Source organism: Gallinula chloropus (assembly GCF_964237585.1).
Source record: "Gallinula chloropus genome assembly, chromosome: 4".
Lineage (NCBI taxonomy): Eukaryota > Metazoa > Chordata > Aves > Gruiformes > Rallidae > Gallinula > Gallinula chloropus.
In genome coordinates this window covers 16,721,256-16,746,049 of record NC_140088.1, presented here as the reverse complement: position 1 = coordinate 16,746,049, position 24,794 = coordinate 16,721,256, and the positions used below count along the sequence as shown (strand labels likewise).

The 24,794-nt window shown below is 39.0% G+C and overlaps 1 protein-coding gene across 1 annotated transcript; it reads left to right on the top strand.

Moving 5' to 3' along the window:
* Window positions 1–4,214: 4,214 nt before the first annotated feature.
* Window positions 4,215–23,685, top strand: CAT (catalase). The gene is made up of 13 exons (XM_084263604.1): window positions 4,215–4,428; window positions 9,765–9,936; window positions 10,923–11,033; window positions 12,359–12,489; window positions 13,379–13,483; window positions 14,492–14,617; window positions 15,830–16,021; window positions 16,954–17,106; window positions 18,222–18,360; window positions 20,046–20,176; window positions 20,750–20,857; window positions 21,448–21,534; window positions 21,975–23,685. The coding sequence occupies exons 1-13, from the start codon at window positions 4,363–4,365 to the stop codon at window positions 22,038–22,040; spliced, it is 1,587 nt and encodes a 528-aa protein (XP_084119730.1). The 5' UTR covers window positions 4,215–4,362; the 3' UTR covers window positions 22,041–23,685.
* Window positions 23,686–24,794: the final 1,109 nt, after the last annotated feature.

Sequence of the window (24,794 nt, the reverse complement as noted above, 5' to 3'; positions counted from 1 at the left end):
AAGGCTGAATAAAATGTAAGTTACTGAAAGATAAATTTATCAGGATAGCTTAAGCAGTGCAATGTTTTCAGACATAATTTACAGGGCATACACAGAGACTCCCTATTTATTGTTACCTATCTCATATTCCATCTCTTCTCCTCACCATATACTATGTCTAACATCTTAGTACCTGTCACCCAGATGTTGGATGACCTTTAACAGCATGGACTTCATGACTATCTAATTGCAAGTTAGACATACAAAATTGTTTTGGGTGTGTATTGCTGCTTTGGAATCAAGTCAGGCAGTATGTTCCATCTACTGTATTACAATGGACATTAATTGGTTGTTTCTACTAATATTTCTCTGTTTTTCTAAAGTACAATACCAACCTTTTTATTCTGACTGTGCTTCTCATGACTATCCCTCAACACTCTGCTATGTAAGTGAACAGTTAAGTGGTAGTATATGTTCCTCTTCCACTACTTTTTCTGTGCCCTGATGCTTAAATCAGACACGACAGCAATAGTACCATTGGAAAAGTCATTTGTAGAGTATCCTGAGGGACTATAAATATCCCAAGGCTGGATATTTATAACAAAGCCAATTATTTCAAGTCTTGAGAATAGTTTTGTTATATTACTTCATAGTTAAGAGTACTTGCAGTGCATTAATTTGTTTCATGACTGAAAATATATTCGGTGATATCAATTATATTTTATTATGTTAGCCTGAAACAGTCTTCTTTTTTTTCCTTTCTAACCTTATTCCTTGTGGTGCAGGCAGAAAATGTATCCAAGCCTCATCTCTAGATACTCTGGAAGAAATAAATTTGAACATCTTTAATAGAAATGGGGAAAACTAAATCTCCCAATCAAGTGATAATCAGTTTAATTAAAAAGGAAGACTATCTGTCTTGTGTTTCTCTTTTTGGATCTTTTCCAATAGAAGTCATTGTGGTCCCTATGCTGTATGCTGAACTTAAATGGTTTGGCTATGTAGTAGAGGTACTCTGACTATAGCTATTTAATAGCTTTTGTAGAGAACATGGGAACATTTATGAATCTGATTTAGTCATAAGCAGGTGGTAGGTACCAAGTTGAGATGGCTGATAGATGTAGCATGAAAGCTTTAGGTGCTCATGTGACTTAATTAGAAAAGCAACAAACACTATTGACCTACTCAACTAATACTACAACATTTCTTTGCATGTAAATGACTGAGCTACACGTACAGTTTATATACAGGACAATTCTGCATGTGCGCATGTGTGTGAATGAAAATGACCTTGTAGTTTGTGTTTAAAAACACTTTAAATACAGAAAACAAAACACAAATGCCGAGTATTATGACTTTTAATCTCTCAAAATCTTAATTAAGGGTGAAGTGTGGTTTGGATTATGCCTCAGAAAGACACGCAGGAACATAGAACCAGTCTCCCCAGGTAAATAAAGATGATTAATTTGGAATTGTTTGAAGTCTGTTTACTTAATGCATATATAACAGGAGGCTTATGCAGGCAAATAAGATGCCGCAGGAATCAAATATCAAAATAGAAAGGGGTGGGGGGGAGGAAATAAAGATACCCACAACAAGGTCCTTGTGGAATTCAAACCAGTATTCACTTCTTTCTCCACTGAAAAGATAGAAGATTAAGGTGAGATGAGAGAAAATTTGCGTATTCGTTTCACACTTAGTCTTGTATATGACCTATCTTTTCAAATGCAGTTGCTTGGGTTTAGCAAAGCTAAAGCACAAACATTTTTGAAAATACATGCCATTTGTCTTGCTACCTGCTTGCACTTGGAATTTTTCTTTGCATTTTTTCTTAGCCAATATTTAATCTCCCTGTAGTTTTTTTTATGTACACATGTACTTTCCTCTAGCCTTACAGTTACAATAAAAAGGGGTTATGGGAAATTAAAGAGAAGCACTTTTTGCAAGTTACTCTTATTTTGAAGCAGATTTGTAACAAACAAGTTTATCTGCACACATTTGTTGACAGGAAGCGTTAAACTTTAAAGGAAAAGCAAACAACTCTTCATTAAAATGTCCAAATTTTCCTCATTTTGCTTGTTATGCAAACTGAAACACCAATGACTTGATGTAAGAATAAAAAATAAAGGTGTATGTACTCCTTATATTGAGTCCATGGGACTTGTCGATCAATCTTATGAAAAAAACCATTTTTATATAAAACAGTCATCTTAATAATAGAACACCACCACATAAATCTAAATGAGTACTTGAAAAGATCATTAAGTATTCTCAGAAATAAATGATGGTGAGGCCTACAAGCTTAGCTTGCAGAATGGGAGCTGGCATCTTGAAAACAAAAGTTTTCTGTAGGTTAAGACCTTGGTATGAAGCTTGGATACTTCTTTTCTTTGGCTGATACCATAGAGGGTTTCTTCCTCTGCACAAAGACTGCTTAGATCTTTGTGGATTTACTTCTGTTTACCTTGGCCAAGTATCTTCTGAGTGCAGTGGAAGTCTGGTATATGCAAGTCAACAGTGGTTGCACAGAAGATGAAGTAGTAACTATAATCCGGTGATGTATATTATAAGAATATTGGAAACATAGGGGTTTGATCTTTCTTGCTTTTCTTCATTATATCAGTTATTGTGTTGAGAAAGAAAAGATTGAGGCCTGGAGACATGAAAGAAATGTCCCGAATAAGGCTGAAGCAAAAAAAAAAGGAGTTTGCTTTTCTTAATACTGAGGAAAAAGAGTATCATTAGTGATACTCCCTGTGCAGTACAGACCTAAATTTGGGAGTCTCAACCCTCTATTACATAACATCACATACTAGATAAAGCTGTCCAACTGAAATAATGAGCTAAATTGGTCTTTGTATGTGTTAAGAGAAAAAAAAAGTAGCCATAGTCTTGCAGATAAGTATTTTCCCCATTCTATTTCTTTCTCACAGGTAAACAGAGCTGTCCTGCTTTGTTATTGTAATATGTATTCTGTATAGAACCATACTGGGATTCTTATGAAGAATGGTTGCTGGGGGGGGGGGCTACCTACCACACACAAAACTTGCTGTCTCAGTTGCTTTTATAAACCAGTACTCCTGCAACTACACTTGGGTAATTTCTGCTTGTTTAGACTAGTCTCCTATCTGCTGTGATTAGCCCCCTATCATTAGGAAAGCCAACACGGGGAATACATATATATGTGTGTGTGTATGTGTGTGTGCGCACATATCTATAAAAATATATAATTTTTCTAGCATGTATTGGTACTTCTTATTTACCTGGTCCAGGAACACCATATGGAAGTATGTGCCATTAAATGTAAATATCTTTCAAGAGCTCAATGTCACATAAGCTAATAGTTTAAGGTAGGTGTTCATATTACTGAAAGGTTTTGCATCATAAATAGGAAAAAATAGCCACCTGTGAACCATTTTTATCGTCTGCAGCAGATCCTTTAGGCACAATGCCCAGGGACCTCCCCAGTGCTAAATGAATGTTACAGCACAAGGGATGGCCTGTGGGCTGTAATACAGAAAACGGCCCACAGAGTGTTTTAAGGAACAGAACTAGAGTTGCCTAACAGGAGAACTCTTTTTACCTCATCATTTGTTATGTATAACCAGGGAGCTTCCTTATTAATTTAGAAATGGGTTTTTTAAGGTTACAAATTCAGGCCTCTGAAGAAGTACTGTTCACCAACAGGCAGGTGAATTGTGAACAATGGTAATGTACCACCTGTGCCACGTTTGAGGTGCAAACATTTGACTACATCCTCGGTCACTTTGCCTTTGCAATTTGAAACAATTTTTCCCACTGATGCGAACCTTTACCTCCGAAACTCCCTATGTAATTGCGGTGTTCACTGTGCCCTTGTCCTATTGTTTCCTACACCACTAACTTTTCCCCAGTCCGCTGTAGAAAGTTCCGACATCTCAAAACTGAAGGCGCGCACCAAAACCTCAGTTGCTCATACAGCTCCATACTAGCTAATTACACGCACTCAGACTCGAGCAGGAAGGGACCACAAAAACCCTGCACTTCCCCCGCCGCCATTCCCCTCAGGCTGAAGCTGCGGGCAGCCGCCGGCGACACCCCCGCCACAGCGCCTGATCGACGGCTCCTTTCACCCATTCACAGCTCGCGCTGCCCGCTGGGCGTAGGGCTATTGGCCGAGGAGGTAGCAGAGGGGTGGGCGCAGCGCTGGGGTAGAAGCCGTAGGTGCAGTAGCTCCCGCTACCTGCTGGTGCTGCGGGGCGCGGCGGCGGTGGTTTCCCGCGGGGTGACCTCTGTGGCGCTGCCTCCTCGCTGGTAGCGAGCGCTAGTCCCGCCGGGTGGTTCTGTGCTTGCTTCTCTTCGCGCACCGTCCTTCCTGCTTTGGGGGTCGTTTAAGCTTGCAAAATGGCTGACGGCCGGGATGACGCCTCCGATCAGCTGAAGCAGTGGAGGAGCCAGCGGGGCTCGCAGGTACCTGCCAGGGCTCCGCAGGGTGGGCGCTGCGCGCTCCCGGCCTTTAGCGAGACCTAAGGGACTGCGCCCCTCGGCACCCGGCTCTCCGGGCAGTAACGGTAACGGGGTGGCGGAGGAACGACGGCGGGGTTGTCTCCTTTGTGGGAGGCGAGGGGAGCGGTTGAGTCCCAGTGCTGGAGGACAGCACAGAGCCCAGTGGTTCCCCCTGATGGAGGCCATCTCGGATGGGGCAGAGCTCGCGGGGGCCGCGGCCCGCCGCGCTTGGCGTATCCCGGGTGGGGGGCGAGGCGCCCTCGTCCCGTAACGCGGAGCTCTCGGCTTGGTGCTGTGCCCGGGAAAACCCGAGTCCGAGGGGGCTGGCGGCTGCCAGCTGGCCGAGAGTGCCAAGGGCGCTCAGCACGGCTGCCCTGCCTTGTCCACAGCCTCTCCTCTTGGGCAGGAATGGGGCTTGTCTGTGCTCTGGCAGGCAGGTCCTTGGCACAGATACTGAGGTTTTCTTTGGGCCTTGGATCAAATATTTACATTTTCAATTCTGCTACTGCACTGGTAGAGCCTAGTGGAAATGTAACTGGGGATAAGGCGCGTTCAGGAATATGTGGGGACTTGTTTACCAGGTTGAAGTGGATCCAGGCAAGTGGTTGACTGAACGTGTAATCACCAGCATGCTACTCGGGCTTCAAAAGATGTAGCATATATTCCAAAATACTTGGATAAATGTGTAAATGTTGTGAGAGCTGATTCCTATTCTTCTTTATCAAATCATGGCAAATCCTGTATTTTCTGACAGGAGTTTGTGTTCAGCCTTTAATGCTTTTTCTGCTGGTTATAGTGTTGCAAGACACAAGTGGATGCCTCAGTTCTCACTGTTTGTAGCTTTTAAGTCATCTTGATTTTATTTTTTCCCCTCAGTTCTAAAAGATACTGTATGAAAACTACCTTCCAGTGATGAATTGTGACTTCCATCATATTCCAGCACGTTTCATAATATCTTCTTTTTATACCATGAGTAATACTTTCTGTATGGATGTTGGCTTTTCTATAACAAAGTAGTGTTTGAATATAGGCCAAGATTAATTTGAAGATTGGGAGGCAACCCAAAGTTGCATAAGCAGTCATGAGACCTTAAGATAGAAAGTAGGGAGGACTTATTAGAATTTTAAAGTGACTTGTATAAGGTGCAAAGTATCAGTAATGCCTGGAAGTATGTACTTTGATGTATGGTGTTTACAACAGCTGTGACTAAAATTCTCCTGGCTTTGTTTCCCTTCTTTCTGTCGTGGCAGGTTAGTGCTGTAATGAAATGCACATGCAGATTTGTCAGTTCTTATCTTTTAAGGTTCTGACTGTATGCAGCTCCCTACTGTAGGAAAATGTAGCCATCAAAAAAAAACAAGTCCAAAAGTAGTATGAGAATTCTTAAATATACTTCTCCTACACCTCCAGATGGAACTTATCTTGTGTGCCCCACATAGCGTTATCCTGAAACTGAAATGATTAAAGTGATTATATGCTGCCATTAAAAAAAAAGGGGGGGTGGGTATATTTCTAATGTGGATGCTAGAAAGACCCTTTCAGAAAGTCTGCCTACACAAAGAGGACTGTAGAGCCACAAAGCTGTTAATTTTTTTGTAGGTTTCCTTTCAAGAAATCGTAGGTTTAACTATTACTTCTGGTAGTCTGAAATGTTGGCATTTCAGACTACCAGAAGTAGTGATTTTTGGATAATTGTATAGGCTGATATTCAAGACGGGCTGTGTTACCTCTACAAACCTTCATTCTTTCTTGCATGCATAGTTTACAACTAATATGTAAAGGTTTTTTCTACCCTTGAGGTAACCACACAGAAGGTATTACAAAGGTCAATCAAAGACTCAGTCTCTTGGAGACTCTGGATATATGCTTTTAGTTCCACACACAACCCCCCCCCTCCACACACACACACACCTTCCCCGGCTGTCTTTTACCAAGCCCCTGCAAGGGCCTTGTAGAGAAGGTTGCAGGTGCAGATGTGTCTGTTGTGGTCTTACCACTGCATGGTTAAACCTATTGGGCTCCTCAGAATTCTAACCCAAGATAAACAGGGATGTAATTCAACATGACTCTTGCATGCTCAATGGACTGAGTGACACTTGGTAGCTGTTTCAAGATGACATAAATAATGGTTACTTCAAAAAGTCACTGTGTGGACTGGAGGGATCTTACAAGGTACATTTCATGTTTCAAAGAGTTACTAGAATCCAGTCCCCATGTTTACCTCTCTTACAGTTACAGCAGTCAGGATTCATAAATGATGCTGAAGTTGTACATAGGATTGTTGTGCAGTAGTGTCCTGGGCTGCCTTAGTGGGGATGAAGTGGAAGTCTCTGTGTGTATTAGAATATCAATGATAACACAAGAAGGTTGGAGGGAAAATGCAGAGGCTTGGGATGCCATTGGTGGGATCTGTTCATGTTACAGCAAGCTTGCCTACCTTAATAAGCATGAAAGTCACTGATACAGAAAATTAAAATAAATTTATTATTAGGAAAGACATTGGGGTTTGGCTGTGGAGAAAATTGAAAACTTTTAATCAACAGATCTAAAAAAGATAAAAGAAAAATACTGGCAGTGCTTGAAGCTGTATTTAAAAAAAAAAAATAGTAGCTTTCCCTAAACAAACTGGAAAAAAATCATGACCAAAAAGGTGAATTAAGTGTTAAGCATGAGCATTTTATAGTCTCACCATCTGTGGGCTGTGCCAGGTTCTAAGAAAGGGCTCTGCAAAGCAGAGGCTTAGAATGGGTTTCAAGAAGGGTGGCTTGTAGCTTTCTTAGGAGTACAGCAAACATGTCAGGATAGTGAGCTGATAGTATAATTGTATTCAGTTGTGCTAGGTGAATATCTTCAAGTAGAGAATCTTACACGTACTGGACTGAAATGCAGAATTAGATAAATGAGCTTTATCCCCCAAAGTTCCTTGACTATGGTGGTGTCCTACCTACTTTCATATATGAAATTAAATTCTAATTCAAGAAGTTAATTTGTAATAGCAGTTTAAGCAATTTCTGTTTTAAGATGATGGCTAAAACATAATAAACCATCCATATTTAAGGATGCTAAACTATGTGGGGTGTGTATGTTTGGGTATAATCTGAAGAAGTTGAACTCCCAAGACTGACTCAGGGTGGGAGAACTTCCCGTGTGATCTGGCGAGGTGACTTCTCAAAGCAAGCGGTGAAATCATTTTCTTTGACACATTTAAAACTGTGCAAAACATAAGGTAGGAATTATGTGAGATATAAACAACAGAAAAAATAGAGAACAGTTTTTATGTTTGTATATTTCCCCAAACAAGCTATAGAATGTTTTCATTTAAGCAGATGTTTCTTTTACTTAAACTTACAGGAAAGCTAAGTTAGCTGTACTTAAAGTACTGTATGAACATCATGTTCCTGTTTGTAACGGGAAATATCTTGTCTATTTTAAGTGTTTGTCCAAATGTCAGTGTAGGTGAGGATTTCAGGGGTCCTGAAGGAGTTGAATTTATGCTTGTAGCTTTATGGTAATGAAGTGGTGAATAAAGCACCTGAGTATTTTGGGAATTCAAGCCAGCTAGAGTATTGTGTGTTTGCATATTAGTAAGAACACATTGGAAATGAAGTTATCCTGTCAAATGTCTTTTATGTGGTTAGTTATGTACCAGAGTTAAACAAAGGTGTGTATAACTCTCTGCATACGCTGCCTCATCCCAAACTCTGGGTGTAGGTGTGAATAATTGTTCTTTCCCCTGCCTTTGTGAATTGCCTCTTGGGGTGGGGGAACAAAACCAAACCCTGGAGGCTAGTCCAGTTCTGTATAATTTTCCATTATATATGGGAATTTTGCTTGTTTGCAGCAATTAAAACACTTAAAGCAGAACTTAGGTTCTAAGTATGGAAGTTGGAACCCCATAAAGTTGCTGATATAATAACGAAGGTTGCCTCATCAAGAGAGATTTTTTAGCTTCTCTTCATCATTGCTTTTCATTCTTAGGACTTGAAAAGGAGTAGAATTAGTCAGGAGGGGATGACTAAGAGTATTTTGGTGTTTCCCATTGTTCAGGGTATGGGTGCTACTGGCTGAAGAGTGTGGGATGGTATTGAGAATGAATGTATGTAACTATGGATTTAGTGTTAATTTGTCACAATCTGACTCGGGTATTTGAGCTCACCCTTTTGCAAACTTATTTGTTTGGGGTTTTTGTTTTTTTTTTTTTTTTTTTTTTTTGTACTAACTTCCCTTCTGTTCTTCAGAGTCCTTTACAAATATCACCCAGGCTCCTATCATTAAATATGCTCCAGGAAGTACTGACACCTGCAGCAATCAGGTCTCTGGAGCTGATATACAGTTCTTGATCTGGTTGCTACAGTACCAAGTAAAATCGCCTTAGAGGAGCATATAAAGTCCTATGTGATATAGACCAAGTATTTTCTACTGGTTTTGTCAGGTTTTCTTAGGAAAGTACTACACTCAATTCTAGCACTACAGATTTTCAGCAGGTGTTTCTTAACATTGTCTTGCAGCTTAATTGAGCTCGGGTCTCTTGCTGTATGAGATTCTGCAGCCCTGAGCAGCCTACAATAATAGTTAACTTGAACTTGGTATGGAAGGTGTGGGGAAAGGATGTGTATGGGCTATCATGAGCAGTTTCTTTAAAGGTAATAATGAGGCTAGTTAAAAAGTCCCGATTTGCTGTCCTTTGCCAGCACATCAATTGACAGTAGGGCTTCTTAGGGCTTCTGTTAATCTTAGTTCTTCATGGTTCGTGACTCCTCAGGTGCTCTTGATAATGTTATTATCTGTAGTTCTTCCAGACTAATGGTAACCATGGGTACACTTACCTTGAAGCTGTGTGACTACAACTCTTTCCTTATGCCTCCGTCCCTGTATTGACATTACTTTCTTCTTCATCTCCTTTCTCCTGGGCAACTTCACTGCAGTTGTGCCTTTTCTAGCTTGCTGTCTTGCTATCCTCACCTGTTGAGGTGAGGGCAAACTGAACCTTAACTTATCTTTTAAGGTTGCCTGTATTTTTCTAGAAACAAGGTATGTATCCCTAACAAGTAATGCTTCTGAACCATAGAAAACAATCCTGGATTATATATGACTTGAAGTCCCCTTCTTAAACAGCCCCAAACACAGTACTGTGGTGGTGTAGATATCTATGTTTTCTGTAGTTAGTTCCAGTCTCTTGTACTGCTTTTCCAGTATACTTGTTCATATGTCCTGGTTGAACAGGCATCCACATTGTGTGGCTTAAATAGAGAGAGGTTTTTATTTCTGGTGGTGTGATATTGGCTGTCTCTTGCTTTCAGAAACCAGATGTCTTGACCACTGGTGCTGGCAACCCAGTAGGGGACAAGCTTAATATTCTGACAGTAGGGCCACGTGGACCTCTTCTTGTTCAAGATGTTGTTTTCACTGATGAAATGGCTCATTTTGACAGAGAGAGGATTCCCGAAAGAGTTGTGCATGCAAAAGGAGCAGGTATGTTAAAAACACATACTTTTTTCTGTCTCAAATTAGGCTTTTAAAAGCTTTTGAGTTAACTTGTAGATTTTTATAGATAAAATGTATTATCTGTACTTTGGTATTATATAATAAATAATTGTATCTGAACAGTTGTGGTAAGGCCTGGTTCAAGAGAACTCAGTGTCAAAACTTGAAGCACTGAAAAATGGTTGTTTTGTCTCTTTTTTTTTTTTTAAAGTGACAACATCTAGTGATAGCCCTCTAGACTTGTACTGTATTTTCTGTAATCTGTTCTTGCTCAATCTGGTCTTCCATAATACCCCATTCCTCTGAAAGGGAAGGTTTACCAATCTATATTTTGATGTCTGTTTGAATGTTACTTGATGGAGATTCTTGTCGTCATCTGATGTATCTGACTTCCAAAGCAAAATTTAAATTAAAAATAACCCAACTAATTAAAAATTATTGATCTTAGTTGGGTAGAATTGACAGCTCTGACTCTTATTATGTACTGCCCTAAAGAAGAAAATGGGACCGAATTTTCTTACATGAATATACATGGGAAAAATTCCCCTGTGGGGGTGGGAAGAACTCCTGTTGCTTCATTCAGCTTACAGGTGTACCAAAAATTCTGCAACACGCCTCAGGATTAAAGAAATACTTGTCTTGCTCTGAGATAAATATCAACTCTTGACAGAAGAGTAGGCAAAAACCTACTGTTTGTTATTTTGCACAGGACAAATGAGGTCCATATTGCTGCTGAAAACTGTTACAGTTGGTTGAGGAGGGGAAAGTGACCACCATGCAAACAATAGTTTTTGTTATATTTCATTTTGTGAAAATAGAGTGATTTAGTGCATAGAGAGAAACTGTTTAAACTGGTGAATTTCCATGTTTCCTTTTGCCTTGAGGTTGTTTATTGGACCATAATGGAGTAATACATATGCTGTGAGTGGAAGGAAAGTATCTAGACCTGATATTTTGAAATAACTTTCTTTCAGGAGCCTTTGGCTATTTTGAAGTTACACATGATATTACCAAGTATTGTAAGGCAAAAGTGTTTGAACACATTGGAAAAAGAACTCCAATTGCTATACGATTCTCCACTGTTGGTAAGGCTCTGAAGTTGTGCTTACATATATATCATAGTTACACTGATAGCAATGTTTGCATTGTGGAGCACTTGATGTGCTTAAGGTAGTTTGAAATGTTCTCTTTCTGCCAGAGCTTTCTATAGACTGCTTTCCCTACAGAATGTGAGAAAAAGGATAGTCTTGAGTGCTTTTTACTTGACAAAGTTTGCTGTGGTTTTGGATGGATCACAATGCATGCTCTGGTTTAATGCTTGAAAGTTTAAATCCCTATAATCTCTTGCTGTGGGAGTGTTTTAGGGATGAATGCTGTAAAGTAAGTATTACTCAAAGAAGGATAAACAATATTCCATTAATAAACTCTTAGTTCTTAGAGCTAAATACATAAACTAGTGAAGTCTTAAATGATACTAGTTAAAAACATGCATTATGATCAGCATCTTTTTTGACTCAATACAAGTAACGTAGAAGCTTTGAAAAAAAAGAAACACTAAAGAGGATTCAGTACTGGAAGTAACGTTTGAGAGAAAGTGCTCAGCAAGGCTCAGGGAGCAGCTGGTTTTGGCCTTCTGGCTTTTCCTTGGTCACCAAAACTGAAGGAGTCATGGAATGTTATATGGGGGAGATAAGCAGCTGACTTTGATCTGTGGACTGTATGCTGAAGTGTGGTGTTGCATCATTACCTTTCCTTTCCCTGCTCTGTTTCAACATGTCTCCTTCTAGCTGTTCTGTAGTATGCTTTTTTCTTAATGAGAGAATGAGCGTCCTTGTTATTTCATCATGATGTTTAGCATTAGCTGTTCCTGAATACTTCTGGAACACTTTCTCTCTGGTATTGTGCTAGGTGGTTTTGTTCTGGTATAATTGCCCGCTAAAAGGTTGTTTTGGATGAAGTAGAAGAGGAATTAAAAGGGTTGCAACTCTTCTAAAGTAAGTTGCCTCTTTACTGGGCACGTTATTTTGATTGTGACCATCCAAATGAGTCTTCACCCTGGGATTTGATGCACGTAATCAGCTGAACCTACAGGAGTTTCAGCCTTTCAATCTGATGTTGTCTCAGTTGGTGATAATGCAAATTCCACTCTTAATTGGTTGGAGTGGATATACTTGTTTTCTCTTGACTGTGGCCCAAATGCTTGGGTGGGTGTCTGCTCACATTTCAGAAACTTCCAGTGCCTGAAGTAGTGTTGAAAATATGTCCAACATTCCTTGCTATAGAGAAGACTTAATAAACCCTGCCCTCTTAGGATTTTGTGGTATATTCTCAAGTTCAATGTTTTTATGCTTACGATTTGCATGTGTTTCCTACCATAACACTTCTCTATATGTTCATGTGTTTCATCAAGCTGGAGAATCTGGGTCAGCTGATACAGTTCGTGACCCTCGAGGCTTTGCAATGAAATTCTATACAGAAGAGGGTAATTGGGATCTTGTAGGAAACAATACTCCTATCTTCTTTATTCGGGATGCAATGTTGGTGAGTAAGCACAAAAGTGAGGGTACTTCGTGCCCGAGTCCAAAAGGTCATTCACATCTTGCTCTTGCTTCACCGAGAAGCAGAAGCTGTTGTCTTGACACACTTAAACTTGGTATGTTAGATGATCTGAACATATTTTTTAACTTGAATTAAAAAAACCCCAAGCAAACCCTTAAGAACCAGTGCTTGATAACATGTGTTTTCATACCATAAATACTACACATCTAGTTGTGTTTGCTAGTGTGTATGTGTCCCAGCAGAATAGCCAGCAAACAGGTACATTATCGTGTTTTTAACTGCAGATCTGATAAGTTGCCACTGCTGTTCAAATTAGCTGGTTTACTCTGAGAACAGGTGGGGTATTTTCATTCTGAGGCTGTTTGGGGAAAGGGCTTTTTTGCCCCACTTTTTACTTTAGAAGCTGTTTGCAAATTCTTTTTTAGTAAGCAGAGAGACTTTCCTTGAGTGTCGAACTTCTGCACAGATATTTCATAGTATCTCTGTATTCATTTATGAATCAGAAAATCATTAAAGATCACATAGAAATTTTAAGATTCACCTCTCAGTTTATCAGTCAAAATGAAATCAGTCTGTAGCTTTGAACAGCCTGTTTATCCTAATAGTAAATTCTTTGCCTTCATTTTACTGGTCTGTGAATGAGTTTGGTTGCAGGAGAGGTATGACAGTAGAAGATACTTTTTAATTATCTTACAACTTTGGAAGGGACAGCACACTGAAAGATAAGACACAGTTAAGTGTATCAAAAAAACATTTAGCTTGTGTTGTACCAGGAGTTGCTTAGTATACTCTGTACAATTTGGAGGTGTTACAGAACTTTTTTTTTTTTTTTCTTCCTCTCCTTCCTTTCTTCATCTTCTGGACAAATTAGTTTCCATCTTTCATCCATAGCCAAAAGAGGAACCCTCAGACTCATTTGAGGGATCCAGACATGATGTGGGACTTCTGGAGTCTTCGCCCTGAGTCTTTGCATCAAGTAAGGTTATCCTTCAACTCTTACTTTGTATGATTAAGAAATAAGCATGTTGTTAGGTGATTATGTTTATAAAGATCTCTTTTCCATGTTCTGTCTATGTAATCTTCTAGGAACAGTAAAAGTGTGAAGGGCTCATAATAGTTTTAAGGTTGTTTATTATATCCAGCCTTTTGTTCTAATGACACTGTGGAATGGGTGGGGTTCTTCTGTTTTCATAATTGTATTTTATGTAGGGATTGAAGGGGAAGTTTCTAAATTTTCTGATGCTAAGGCAGTGGAGATACTGATGAGCAACAAGTTTAGCGTTACTTCCACAGTATTTTCCTCTTTTCTGTCTCATACAAGTTAATTTCAAGCTGTGTATTGTGGAGCAAAAAGTGACTAGAACTCACAACGCATTCTAATTCTGAAATGTGCTTGTATCTAAGAATACTATGCAAAAAAAACCCCACCCTAATTCAAAATTAAAAATGCAGGGTTTATTCTTTTTTAAAAATAAACTGGATTCATACAGAAGCCTTCCAATAATTTCTAATAGCAAAAAAGTACCACAAACATTGTTTCTGATCATAAACGTAAAGAAAGGCAGCATTTTGACTGTTTGCATGGTGTTATGTTTACTGCTTGAAGACTTTGAAGTTAAGGACTTCAATTTTCAGATTTTTGTCTTTAACACGGAAAAAAATTCTTATTTATGACTTGAATTACATATGCTTACAGGGAAAATTATGGCATTATTACTAGGTTAATTTCTTGTACTTCACTGAATATTTCATGAGGGCATAAAATTTCACATAGGCTTAATTCACAGTTGCTCTCTGCTCAAACCCAAAGCAGTCTTATTTCATTAACGCTCTTAAAACTTAAACTAGAATTTTCTCAAGGAATTAATAGCATCAAGATAGCTTCCAGTGATGCAGATAAATACAATAAACAAGCTTTGTCTTGAATGGTCACCTTGGTTTAGATCTGGTGAGCCCACTGATACTGTTTGACACTTCTCTTCAGGTGTCTTTCTTGTTCAGCGATCGTGGTATTCCTGATGGTTATCGCCATATGAATGGATATGGATCACATACTTTTAAACTGGTTAATGCTAATGGAAGAGCAGTTTATTGCAAGTTCCATGCAAAGGTATTGATTTTTTTTTTAATACATTGTTTAAAAATGTTCTGTGACTTTTCCTGTTTCATTCAGAAGGCTTCTTAGTAAGAAGACTTAATCAAAAGGTGTGGATTTTTTCAGTTGCGTGCTTTTAACAAATACGACAGCCGTCATTGTTGCTGTAATACAGTCTGTATTTACTACACTATAAAGAACTCTTCCATGGTCTCTTATTGGAGAACTCGGTCTACTTGTGTGATGAGCACTCAGGTTAATTTATTGCTTTTCAAACAGCAGGTTTTGGCCTAATTCTGTGCTAGAACTTCCTATTGAGCTTCCTTGCAATCATTCAGTACAGGTGCAAGAATGGAAATGCATTTTATTCGGTGTATATGTTCATGGCTACTCTAGTTTGGCTTCAATAGGTACTTCAGGTAAACTTCTCTCAATCTGGATCTGTTTGTTGTTCCTGTTTACCTTCTGGATACGAGCTGTGTTGATCTAGTACTTCTACGATGGCCTCAACTGCATGTCCAAATACAACTCTTTCCAAGAGCCGTACAAAGCTCATGGAACTTCCATGGTTTTCTGAGAAAGCAGCCTCTAGTTTATCTCTGTGAAAAACTATTTATTTTTGAAACTTTAAAGGCTTCTTACCTCATTAGACTTTCATGGAGGCTGGACGTCTACCTCTGAAACAAGACTTTGGAAACCATTATGCTAAACTAAGAGGGTTTGTATAGTAGTGGTGGCTTTTATCCTTCAAGTTGTCAAAAGCTTATTAAAGTGAGAGTTAGTGCTAAAAATGTTCCAGAAATAGGGGTGGGGTACAGAAAATTAAGATTCACACAGGATCTAGGGCTTTCAGTCCTGAGGACAGCAATTGTTTTATCACTTCTTGTTGGCATGTGATCTGCAGGAAAAGGTGGGATGATGGGATAGGAAAGGAGGGCTCCATCCTCTAAGGGGAAACCTCTTTATTTGATGTGCTGCAGGGTTCGTATCTTCAAGTTTAATGTCTTGCATTTTATGGTATTCATATCTCTTTCATTTTGTCAAAGAACTAATTTTTGTCTGGCAAGTAGCTGTTGAAGGTACTATTATTCTGAGAAGTTACTGGAGACTGGAAGATGGACAGTTGCATTATTAGACTCTTAAGTCTTGTTAGTACACTTCTTACTAATGATTTCTGTAATAATTTCTGTATGTTGTAATTGATGCCACTGCTTTTATTGCTTTTAGACTGATCAGGGCATCAAAAATCTTTCAGTTGAAGAAGCAGAAAGACTGGCTTCTACTGATCCTGATTATGGAATACGTGATCTTTACAATGCCATTGCTAAGGGGGACTATCCATCGTGGTCTTTCTACATTCAAGTTATGACATTCGAAGAAGCAGAGACGTTCCCATTTAATCCTTTTGATTTAACAAAGGTATCTTGTAGCATTGCAAATGCTCAGTTTCAGCTAGCTTAAGGAAGGTTGTGAGATCTAAGTATAGAAAATGCCAGAACTGAGTTTATCTGTCTAAAAAAATGTAAGTTTCTGTGGAGTGGTACTGGTTTTTCTTAAGCTCCAGTCTAGTCCTTATCAATAAAGTTTAGTATGTCCTTTTAATTTCTATCTTATGTGTACTGTTTATTATGTAGCCATGATGAGCCAGAAATACTGGGGATGAAATTGTATTGATGTTATGTCTGATGATATTCTTCCATAGTGAAATAGGGATAGGACTCTGATTCCAGGCCTGTGAATTGCAACTGCACAACACTTCAGAAGTGTGATCTCAGATCATATAGTCACACCCTGAGCTCACTGGTCCTAAGTGTTGTTGATAATGTAGCTTCTGATTGTTGATGTAATTTTGTCAGACTTCCAGTTGCCATTCCAAGGAATGGCATGTTGAAAGATGCTTCCATAAACAACTCTGTTTACTTTTTTTTCTTTAATACTGTGCTCCCAAAATGGCTAAAGACTTTAGAACTTGAAAGTACAAGTTGAGATGACAAAGAAAAGGCTAGTTAAGCTGGTTGCATTTTTGCAGCAGCTAAAAACAGTCCTGCTACCGGATCCACTTACGACATTGCATTCTTAAGCAGTTTTTCAAGCGCCTCAGGGTATTTCATTTAAGTAGTTTAGTGCTGAGATTATACTGGGATTATGAAATAAGTTGCATTAGTATACTATATTCATTGCAAAAGACTTCTTAATTTAAGACATTTCTCAAAATGTTTGCAAAAATTTAATTTCTTCAGTAATGTATTTTCTCAGTTAAGAATTAAGTAGTGCAGATGCTGCCTAGTAATTATTTAGTGTCAACCAGTATATTAATGGTAACTTTAATGTGTTTGTGTTATGTCTGATAGATTTGGCCACACAGTGCCTACCCTCTCATCCCTGTGGGAAAGCTTGTGTTGAACAGGAATCCTGTCAATTACTTTGCGGAGGTAGAACAGATGGCATATGATCCTAGCAACATGCCACCTGGGATTGAACCTAGCCCTGATAAAATGCTGCAGGTAAACTACAACACATAAGGTTTTACCTGAAGAGACTTGTGTTTGCTTTGCTCTTTATGAAAAATTCCTATTGCTGTTTGTACAGCAGCAGTAAAATAACCTGGCAGATGGACAGTAACTGAATTAGGGGTTTTCTGGTGACTGCTTTAATGATCACCATTTGATGTTCTTATCCAAAATTTAAATACAAAGACAACAGAAAAAAGGAGGCATTTGTAATAACTATCGAGGTTGATAAAAGAAATCTGTCAGTTTGGCAAGAAGTATGAGATAAAACCATAGCAGCAATGCATACTTATTCATCCTTTTAGAGTGTATCTTAGAATCCTAATCCTTACGAGTCTGAGAGGTGGATTTCAAAATGCTCTTAAAACATGGATATAATTAATCCTGGATACAAACCACAAGACTGTTCTTTAGAATTAGTATCAGATTTCTTGCAGGTCAAAATACCCAATAAGACTGGCTGCAGCAGGCTGTACTGTCTGCAGCGTCATGCATGTTTGTACATTAAGCTCTTTCAGATTAAAAACAGATTGTTTCAAATGACATATGTGGAGTCAGGAGTGTGTTTTGACAGTTTTAACTGGATAAACTCTTGAACCATCATGCAGTTCTCTTGTTTTGCATCTTCGCTTCCACAAACCTCGTGGTCAGAATCAGCATCATCTTCACACCTACATGTCACTAGAACTGCTTCAGGTCCTGTAAATAAGTAAGGGACTACCACAGTTCAGATCTAAAATTTTTAAATCTAAGGCTGAAAACAAATAGGAAAATACTATGTTATTCCTTTGCAATATTTACACAGTTATAGTCATTTTCATCTCTACGTGTGTAACCATTTTCCTGCTTCAGAATAGGTTTAGCATTGTGAAATGGGTGGGAAATACCCAAGCTGCATAAATGAAACTCACCCTGCTGTTCTTCACTGGTACTCTAGGAAAGTTAGTGTGTCTTGACTGTCACTTGAGACACGATTTGAAGTATGTCAAGAGCATATATGTGAAGGAAACAGACTTCTCCCTCTTGCTATTTAAATCAAATTGGCCTGTACCCCTCAAGTGATCTCTCTTAGCAAGCTGGGGGTAATGTTTGTGGTAAATGTTTTTTAGGGCCGTCTCTTCTCCTATCCTGACACTCACAGACACCGTCTGGGACCGAACTATCTACAGATTCCTGTGAACTGCCCTTTCAGAACTCGTGTGGCTAATTACCAGAGAGATGGACCAATGTGTGTTTCTGACAACCAAGGTAGTAATGAAAATACCTTTGACTGTCTGATACTTCTGCATGTACTGCAGAAATCTCTCCTCTTCAAAGGGGATATAACGCATCTGCTAAACAGACTGTTTTATTGTATATGACAAAGTTACAGTGTGAGAAATGCGACTTTTCTTCTCAACCATTCAGTGCCTGTTCCCTTCACCCAACTCAAACATCACTGTAACTTCCTGAGCTTAACACTTCCCGCGCTGTCTTTCCCTGTTATGTGACAACTGTTCCTTATCTCTCAGTACTTGTAAACCTTTAAGTGCCTTTTCTTAGTACTAGATGTTTTCTGAGTTTAGTTGGACTCACCTGCAGCTGTGACCAATCCACCATACTCTCTCTTCTGTAGAGTGCCTTAAATTTGACCATGTGCCATTCCTAATACTGGCCTTATTGCAGTAGTCAGCAGCCTTCAAAATGTAGCTTACTTCAAACTATTCCAAATGAATTCAAGATCAATTTTGTGATATGTAATGACTTTCACATGCACAATCATGGGTTCTAGGTGAAGTTGCATGTGTCTTTGTTCCCTGTAGGAACTGCATGGTAAATTGCTTTCAGAAAAGCAGTTTTGATCCACTGTTTTGGTATTGTGAAATTGTAGGTATAAATAGTTAGCTTTGGATATTTTTTTGGACTAGGTTAAAGCTCATGGAGACTAAGCGGTCAGTTTATTTGCTCCCCCCACTAGCCCAGGTTACCCAAAGCCTCATCCAACCTGGCCTTGCCCACTTCCAGCTACTCTAGGCAACCTGTGCCAGGGCCTTATTACTTTCATGGGGAAGAATTTCTTATATCTGATCTGAATCTACCTTCTTTTAGATAAAAACATTACCCCAATCCTATTACTACGTGCCCTTGTAAAACATCCCTCTACCACCTCTCTAGGAGAAACAATGAAAAAAACTACAGATGATGTAATCTGAGAAGTCTGAATTTACACGTTTCAGATTTTAGTTACTTTCATGTACTTAGGCTGCTTTGTTAAACTACTTTGCTTTCTGATTTCCAGGAAGTTGTGAAAGGCAAATCTAAATGCCAAGACTAGAGCTTTCCCTTCATCTCTGTTTAGCAGATCACATTCTGTCAGCATTTGCTCAATAGTGACTGGTTTACACCTGAGAATGAACAAGGATATACTTAGGCTGTGCCCTGTGCCAAAAACAGTATTCCTCTGGGCTATGAGTTCTGATTACTTGCTGAGAGAGGGAAATACTTATATAACAAGAACTTAAAAATAGCTGCTCCTCTGCAAGACAGATAAGTTTATTTTCTTTAGGTCTGTAAGTTCATTATGTGTTCAAAATAACCCTTCTACCTGGTTAAAACTTAGTAGTACTTCAAATATGTAGATCAAAGTGGTTTTTTATGCTGCCTTGGAATAAAGCTTTGAATGACTTGTGTGGTTTTTGTCTACTAAAATAATCTGACATTGTTGTGAGTTTGGGTAGACCTTATTTCTGAAAAAAAACCCCTGTTTTTACCCCAAAAATCTGTTCTGTTGGTTTTAAGTGCTGTTAAGTACTTGCTAGACAACAGCTCCTGACATTCACCTGTATGTTGGCAGAAATATGCTAGGTGGTTCTAGGCAAAGAACACTTTCTGTCTTCTGACTTGATTTGTGAGACCTGGCATTTGATTGTTTTGGGGGGGCTATTTGTCTTCAGGTGGTGCCCCAAACTATTACCCAAATAGCTTTACTGGTCCAGAAGATCAGCCTGTGGTAAAGGAGAGCCGTATGTCTGTTTCGGGAGATGTGCAGCGCTTCAATAGTGCAAATGAAGATAACGTGACTCAGGTATGATGTATGGAAAGAGTTTATAGTGCTTATTGCATAAGATGAGTTTATAGGATGAGTCTAGAGAATATTTTGTGAGAATCATTCAAACGTGGCTCATCTCTGAAGCATCTGGGCTAACCTGAAGCTCAGTTTTCATGAGAGCTTGGGAGATCTCTACATAGCTTAGTTTCATGAAGAAGCAAATTCTTGCTGACAGGACAGCGAGTGAATCCTCACAGACCTTTGCCATCCATGTTCTGAGTGCAGATACCTAGAGGTTGCCACTTCTTGCAATGTTTGCAGGTGGGCAGCCTTGGGTATGCAAGTGATGCGATCACCAGTTCCCGAACTGGATCCCAACAGTTATCTCAAGCTAGACGTAGAGTTGTTGGTAGGTTTGCAAAAGCTCCACACCAACCACAAATTGGTTGCCTCTTAAGTATTTTGGGTATTCTAAGTGCTGCCTGATCACTAAGTGAAAGCTATTCTTTTTCAGAACTAATGAATCCTAAAAACTCTAGTATTGTCTGCTGCAGGTGAGCAAGTTGCTTCTGGCAATTCCAAACTAAAGCTTTTGTTTCAAATCACAAGGTGCGAGAATTCTACACCAAAGTGCTGAAGGAGGAGGAACGTCAAAGGCTCTGTAAAAATATTGCTGATCATCTTAAAGATGCACAACTTTTCATCCAGAAGAGAGCTGTAAGTAGCTTGTTTGGGTTTAAACCTTTGGTCTCTATTGTAGGGTTTCTTGTGGTCTAGTAACTGTCAAAATGGCAACATACTAATGGAAAGGAAGATCAGAAATTCTTCTCTGAAAAGGCAACTTCTAAACTTTTCTTATGCAGTAATAGTCAGTATGAAAACGCTTAAATATGTTAATATTTACATAATATAGATAACGTAGAACGTGTTGAAGTAACCCTTTCCTGAAGGGAAGAATGGGATTGATGTTGAGCACCAAGGCGGTGATTATGTGTTTAGCTTGGTGTTTCAAAAATCCCATGACTGTCAGTGTAAACAAGGACAAGGCAGTGAGGGCCAGATAGGAGTTGGATCTTTATCCTTCCCAGTGGATCTTTAAGTCGTGCTTTGTGTGAGATAACAGAAACAGTGTTTGAAGATGACCAGACAGAAAGGAGCTATGGACAGAATTAAATTTTTTTTTTTTAGAAAAGGGTTCTCTTTCTTCCTTATGTACTGTTTGTAGGCCAGAGAGCAGGAAATGTGTTAATAAATTTGGTATGGAGGAAAATTGCTTGTTGCCATTTCTGTTCTGTCTTCCTGTTCAGGTGAAAAACTTCACTGATGTTCATCCTGACTATGGTGCCCGTATTCAGGTTTTGCTGGACAAGTACAACGCTGAAAGTGCGAAAAAGGTACGCTGAAAACTTCTGTAGCTGAACTTTGGCTGTGAGTGATCTTAGCTTCTCTTGTCAAAATGAGAAATTGGTCGTGATTCCCATTTGGTTTAAAAGGAAGAAGTCAGTGCATGTAGAATTACAAAACAATGAAACATCACCCCAATTACATCTAATTAAATGTCGACTAACCAGTGATATACAATTACTGTTTCAGTGGGGTTTTTGTAAGGTTTCTTTCAGAAACCTTAACCTGATCTGCAGTGTATTCAGACCAAATGATGACTCACTCTATATAATGGTAACAAAATGTTTCCACAAGCCTTTCCTGGGCTCAGTGCTTGCTACATAGCATAACAAAACTGTGGCTTTAAGTACTCTTTTTTTCCTCTCCCTAAAGTTCACCGAACTACTTTTAGTGGAACTTGCTCTGAATATTTCTTCTGTATTATTTTCAGGATGTAATTAGGACCTACACACAGTCCACATCTCGTGTGTCTGCCAAAGAAAGATCCAACTTGTAAAGCATGCTGCAGAGGTTACTTTCTGAATTTTGCATCCTTATAACTGCAGGACGACTTGAAGATGTTAATGAATGTAGCAGAATTCCGCACAAATACACAAGTGTGTTACAGGCTTGATTTAGTAAGCTTTCAAGTGCCTGTATCTGTATTGGAAGCTAAATGCCACAAGCTAACAATCCTAGTGCCTTTCAACACTAGTGCTTTATTTCTTGTTAACAACATACAGTGCTTTTAAGGAAATACACAATTCAAAGATATCTTCGTTTCTAGAAGCAAACAGAAGCTTAATCAAAATACCATTTAAGCTTTTTTAATTGTAAAACTTCTTCCTGGCTAAATCACACACCAGAACTTCTATAATGATACTGTGATTATCCTTATGGATAAACTTGCTGATGTTATACAAGGTGATGTTGCTCAGTATTTCCAGTGAAATAGTTATCTGTGTGTATTCTTGGACGCTTCCTTTTGAATTTAATTTTTGGCCTTTCCAGGGGTAAAATGATGCACAGTTGTTTGAGACATTATCAACATTTTACTCTTTCCTTATGATCGAAGTGAAGCAAACTGGAAAGGTTAATCTTGATATATGTAAATTTTATTCCCAGTATATATTTTTAAGATAATCTTTGCTTAATAATGATAGGTTGGATATAACTGGCCTAAGGAAGATTGGAAAGGATATTTTCTTATTATGTATACTTCACAGCTCAGTTGATGACACCTTGCAGTTCCTTGGAGGGAGGAAGGAATTGTTCTTTATAATCTGTAAGAATATAAATAGAAAATACTAATTTTCTAGATGTCTGAGAAACTGACCTCCAGATATATTAATATCTTTTATCAATTCAAGCTTGAGCACTTACTCTGGACTTACCTTGGCTGAATGAGTCACGGTCACCTAAGAAACTACGTTGTCAGCATCTGAATGCTTTGCCCAGCAATCATGCAACAAAACCAATGAGGTTTGAATAAAAATCTGTTATATCTGTTACATGTTGAGGTTAAGCCCTAACAACCAAGAGTTTCAGAAGTGTGCTCAGTAGGATCAGGTGATTCATCTCAAGTCCTGGCAAGGTTTAATAACTACTCTGCCTGTTACTACTTCCTGTTTAAGTGTAGTTCAGATCTTAGCTGTGCAGCATTACCCCTTCTTGGAAATACTCCTTTCCCTTGTTTGCCTGCTGGTGCTGCCTCACTGGCATTGGAAAAATCCTGAATGATGATACAGAGGACTTCAGAATTACACAAACTTCAAATCAGCGCAGGATTTCTTTTTCGATATTTGGTGCATTTGTGGGTCTGTTGTGAATTGTATTTTGAATAGGAATAATGCCTGATTTGGCATGTTAGTGTGAATTGGCATTCAAAGAAGTGATGACAGAGAATAGATACTAAGTGTGTCTCCATTAACTGTAGGAAACTGCTTCTCCAGTTAATTTATCTACTATTTTATTGTAGGAAAATTAGCTGTGAGAGAGATGCAGTAAAATAACATGAACTGATAGCCTACTGTATAGAATCCTAATGGACTTTGGAAAAGAATATGCAAGGCTCAATCCTTAACATCAGTGCTGTCTGCTAAATAAATTGTATTGTCTTCCTCTTCTGAAATAAAACTGAATTTTAAAATCTCTTGGCAACATGTCTTTTGTCTGTGTGACTCTCTTTAAATAGTTTAATCTGGGAAGCTCATACCTTTGTTTGTGGGATTTTTTTTGTTGAGCTTGTGCAGAAGCTATTGAAGTCTTGAGAAGAGATGGCTGAGGGGTGACCTTATCACTGCCTACAACTACCTGAAAGGAGCTTGTAGAGAGGTGGGTGATGGTCTCTTCAGCCAAGTGACAGGAGATAGAACAAGGGGAAATGGCACAAAGCTGCACCAGGGCAGGTTCAGATTAGATGTTAGGAAAAGATTTTTCACTGAGAGTTGTCAGGATGTGGAACAGGCTGCCCAGGGAGGTGGTTGAGTCACCATCCCTGGATGCGTTTAGAAAAGGGTAGATGAGGTACTTAGGGTTATGTTTTAGGACATTATGGACAGGAACAGTTGGACTTGATCTTAAAGGTCTCTTCTAACCTTGTGATTCTGTGAAGTTCCAGGTAATTGGTACCTATTTCAGAACTTACTTAGTTGGCTTGCCCAGGCCTTGCTGCCAAAAAACACCTTGTACTAAAGGCTGATGCTTGAAGTTCACATGTAGGAGTCAAGCACCTTAACCTTCCAAAAAGCTGTCAGTTCAGACACTTGTTCTACCAGCTATCTGTATTACCCAAATGTTGAGTTCAGCTTTTCTTACTGCGGTCACTTTGTTCCCAAATCCCTGCTCTTGGTTTCACAGCTAGGGAACGGTGTGCCTCATTGTATGTTACAGGGTAACCTACAACCTTCCAAATGGTGGACAGGGCACTGATGTGAACTTCTAGAGGTTTCAGTAGAGTGCTTGATAGGAATAGCCATTTTATTAACTTTGTCCAGTTGGCCTTTATCTGAGCCTGCCTGTAAATGATTGCCAGTGATAAATTCTACTAAGTTATACCCACTTAATGTAGAGGTTAGGCTAAAATTTGGATGGTGTAAAGTTGGAAAAGAAAACCAAGCTGAGGAAGAGAGGGGAAAGGTCTTGTGCAGTACTGTTGAGAAGACACAAATTGGCTAGATGAGATAATCTGTGCCTTCTGCAGATACCTTTGCTTCAAAAACTCACTATTTCAGTGTAGTTGTGCTTACAAGACTGACCTACGTTCTGTGCT

Bases quoted from the DNA above. Each gene is read 5' to 3' on its own strand.
- CAT (XM_084263604.1), top strand. From the start codon at position 4,363: ATGGCTGACGGCCGGGATGACGCCTCCGATCAGCTGAAGCAGTGGAGG. The intron at 11,034-12,358 runs GTAAGGCTCTGA...TGTTTCATCAAG, and splicing joins TATACGATTCTCCACTGTTG to CTGGAGAATCTGGGTCAGCT. The intron at 13,484-14,491 runs GTAAGGTTATCC...ACTTCTCTTCAG, and splicing joins GCCCTGAGTCTTTGCATCAA to GTGTCTTTCTTGTTCAGCGA.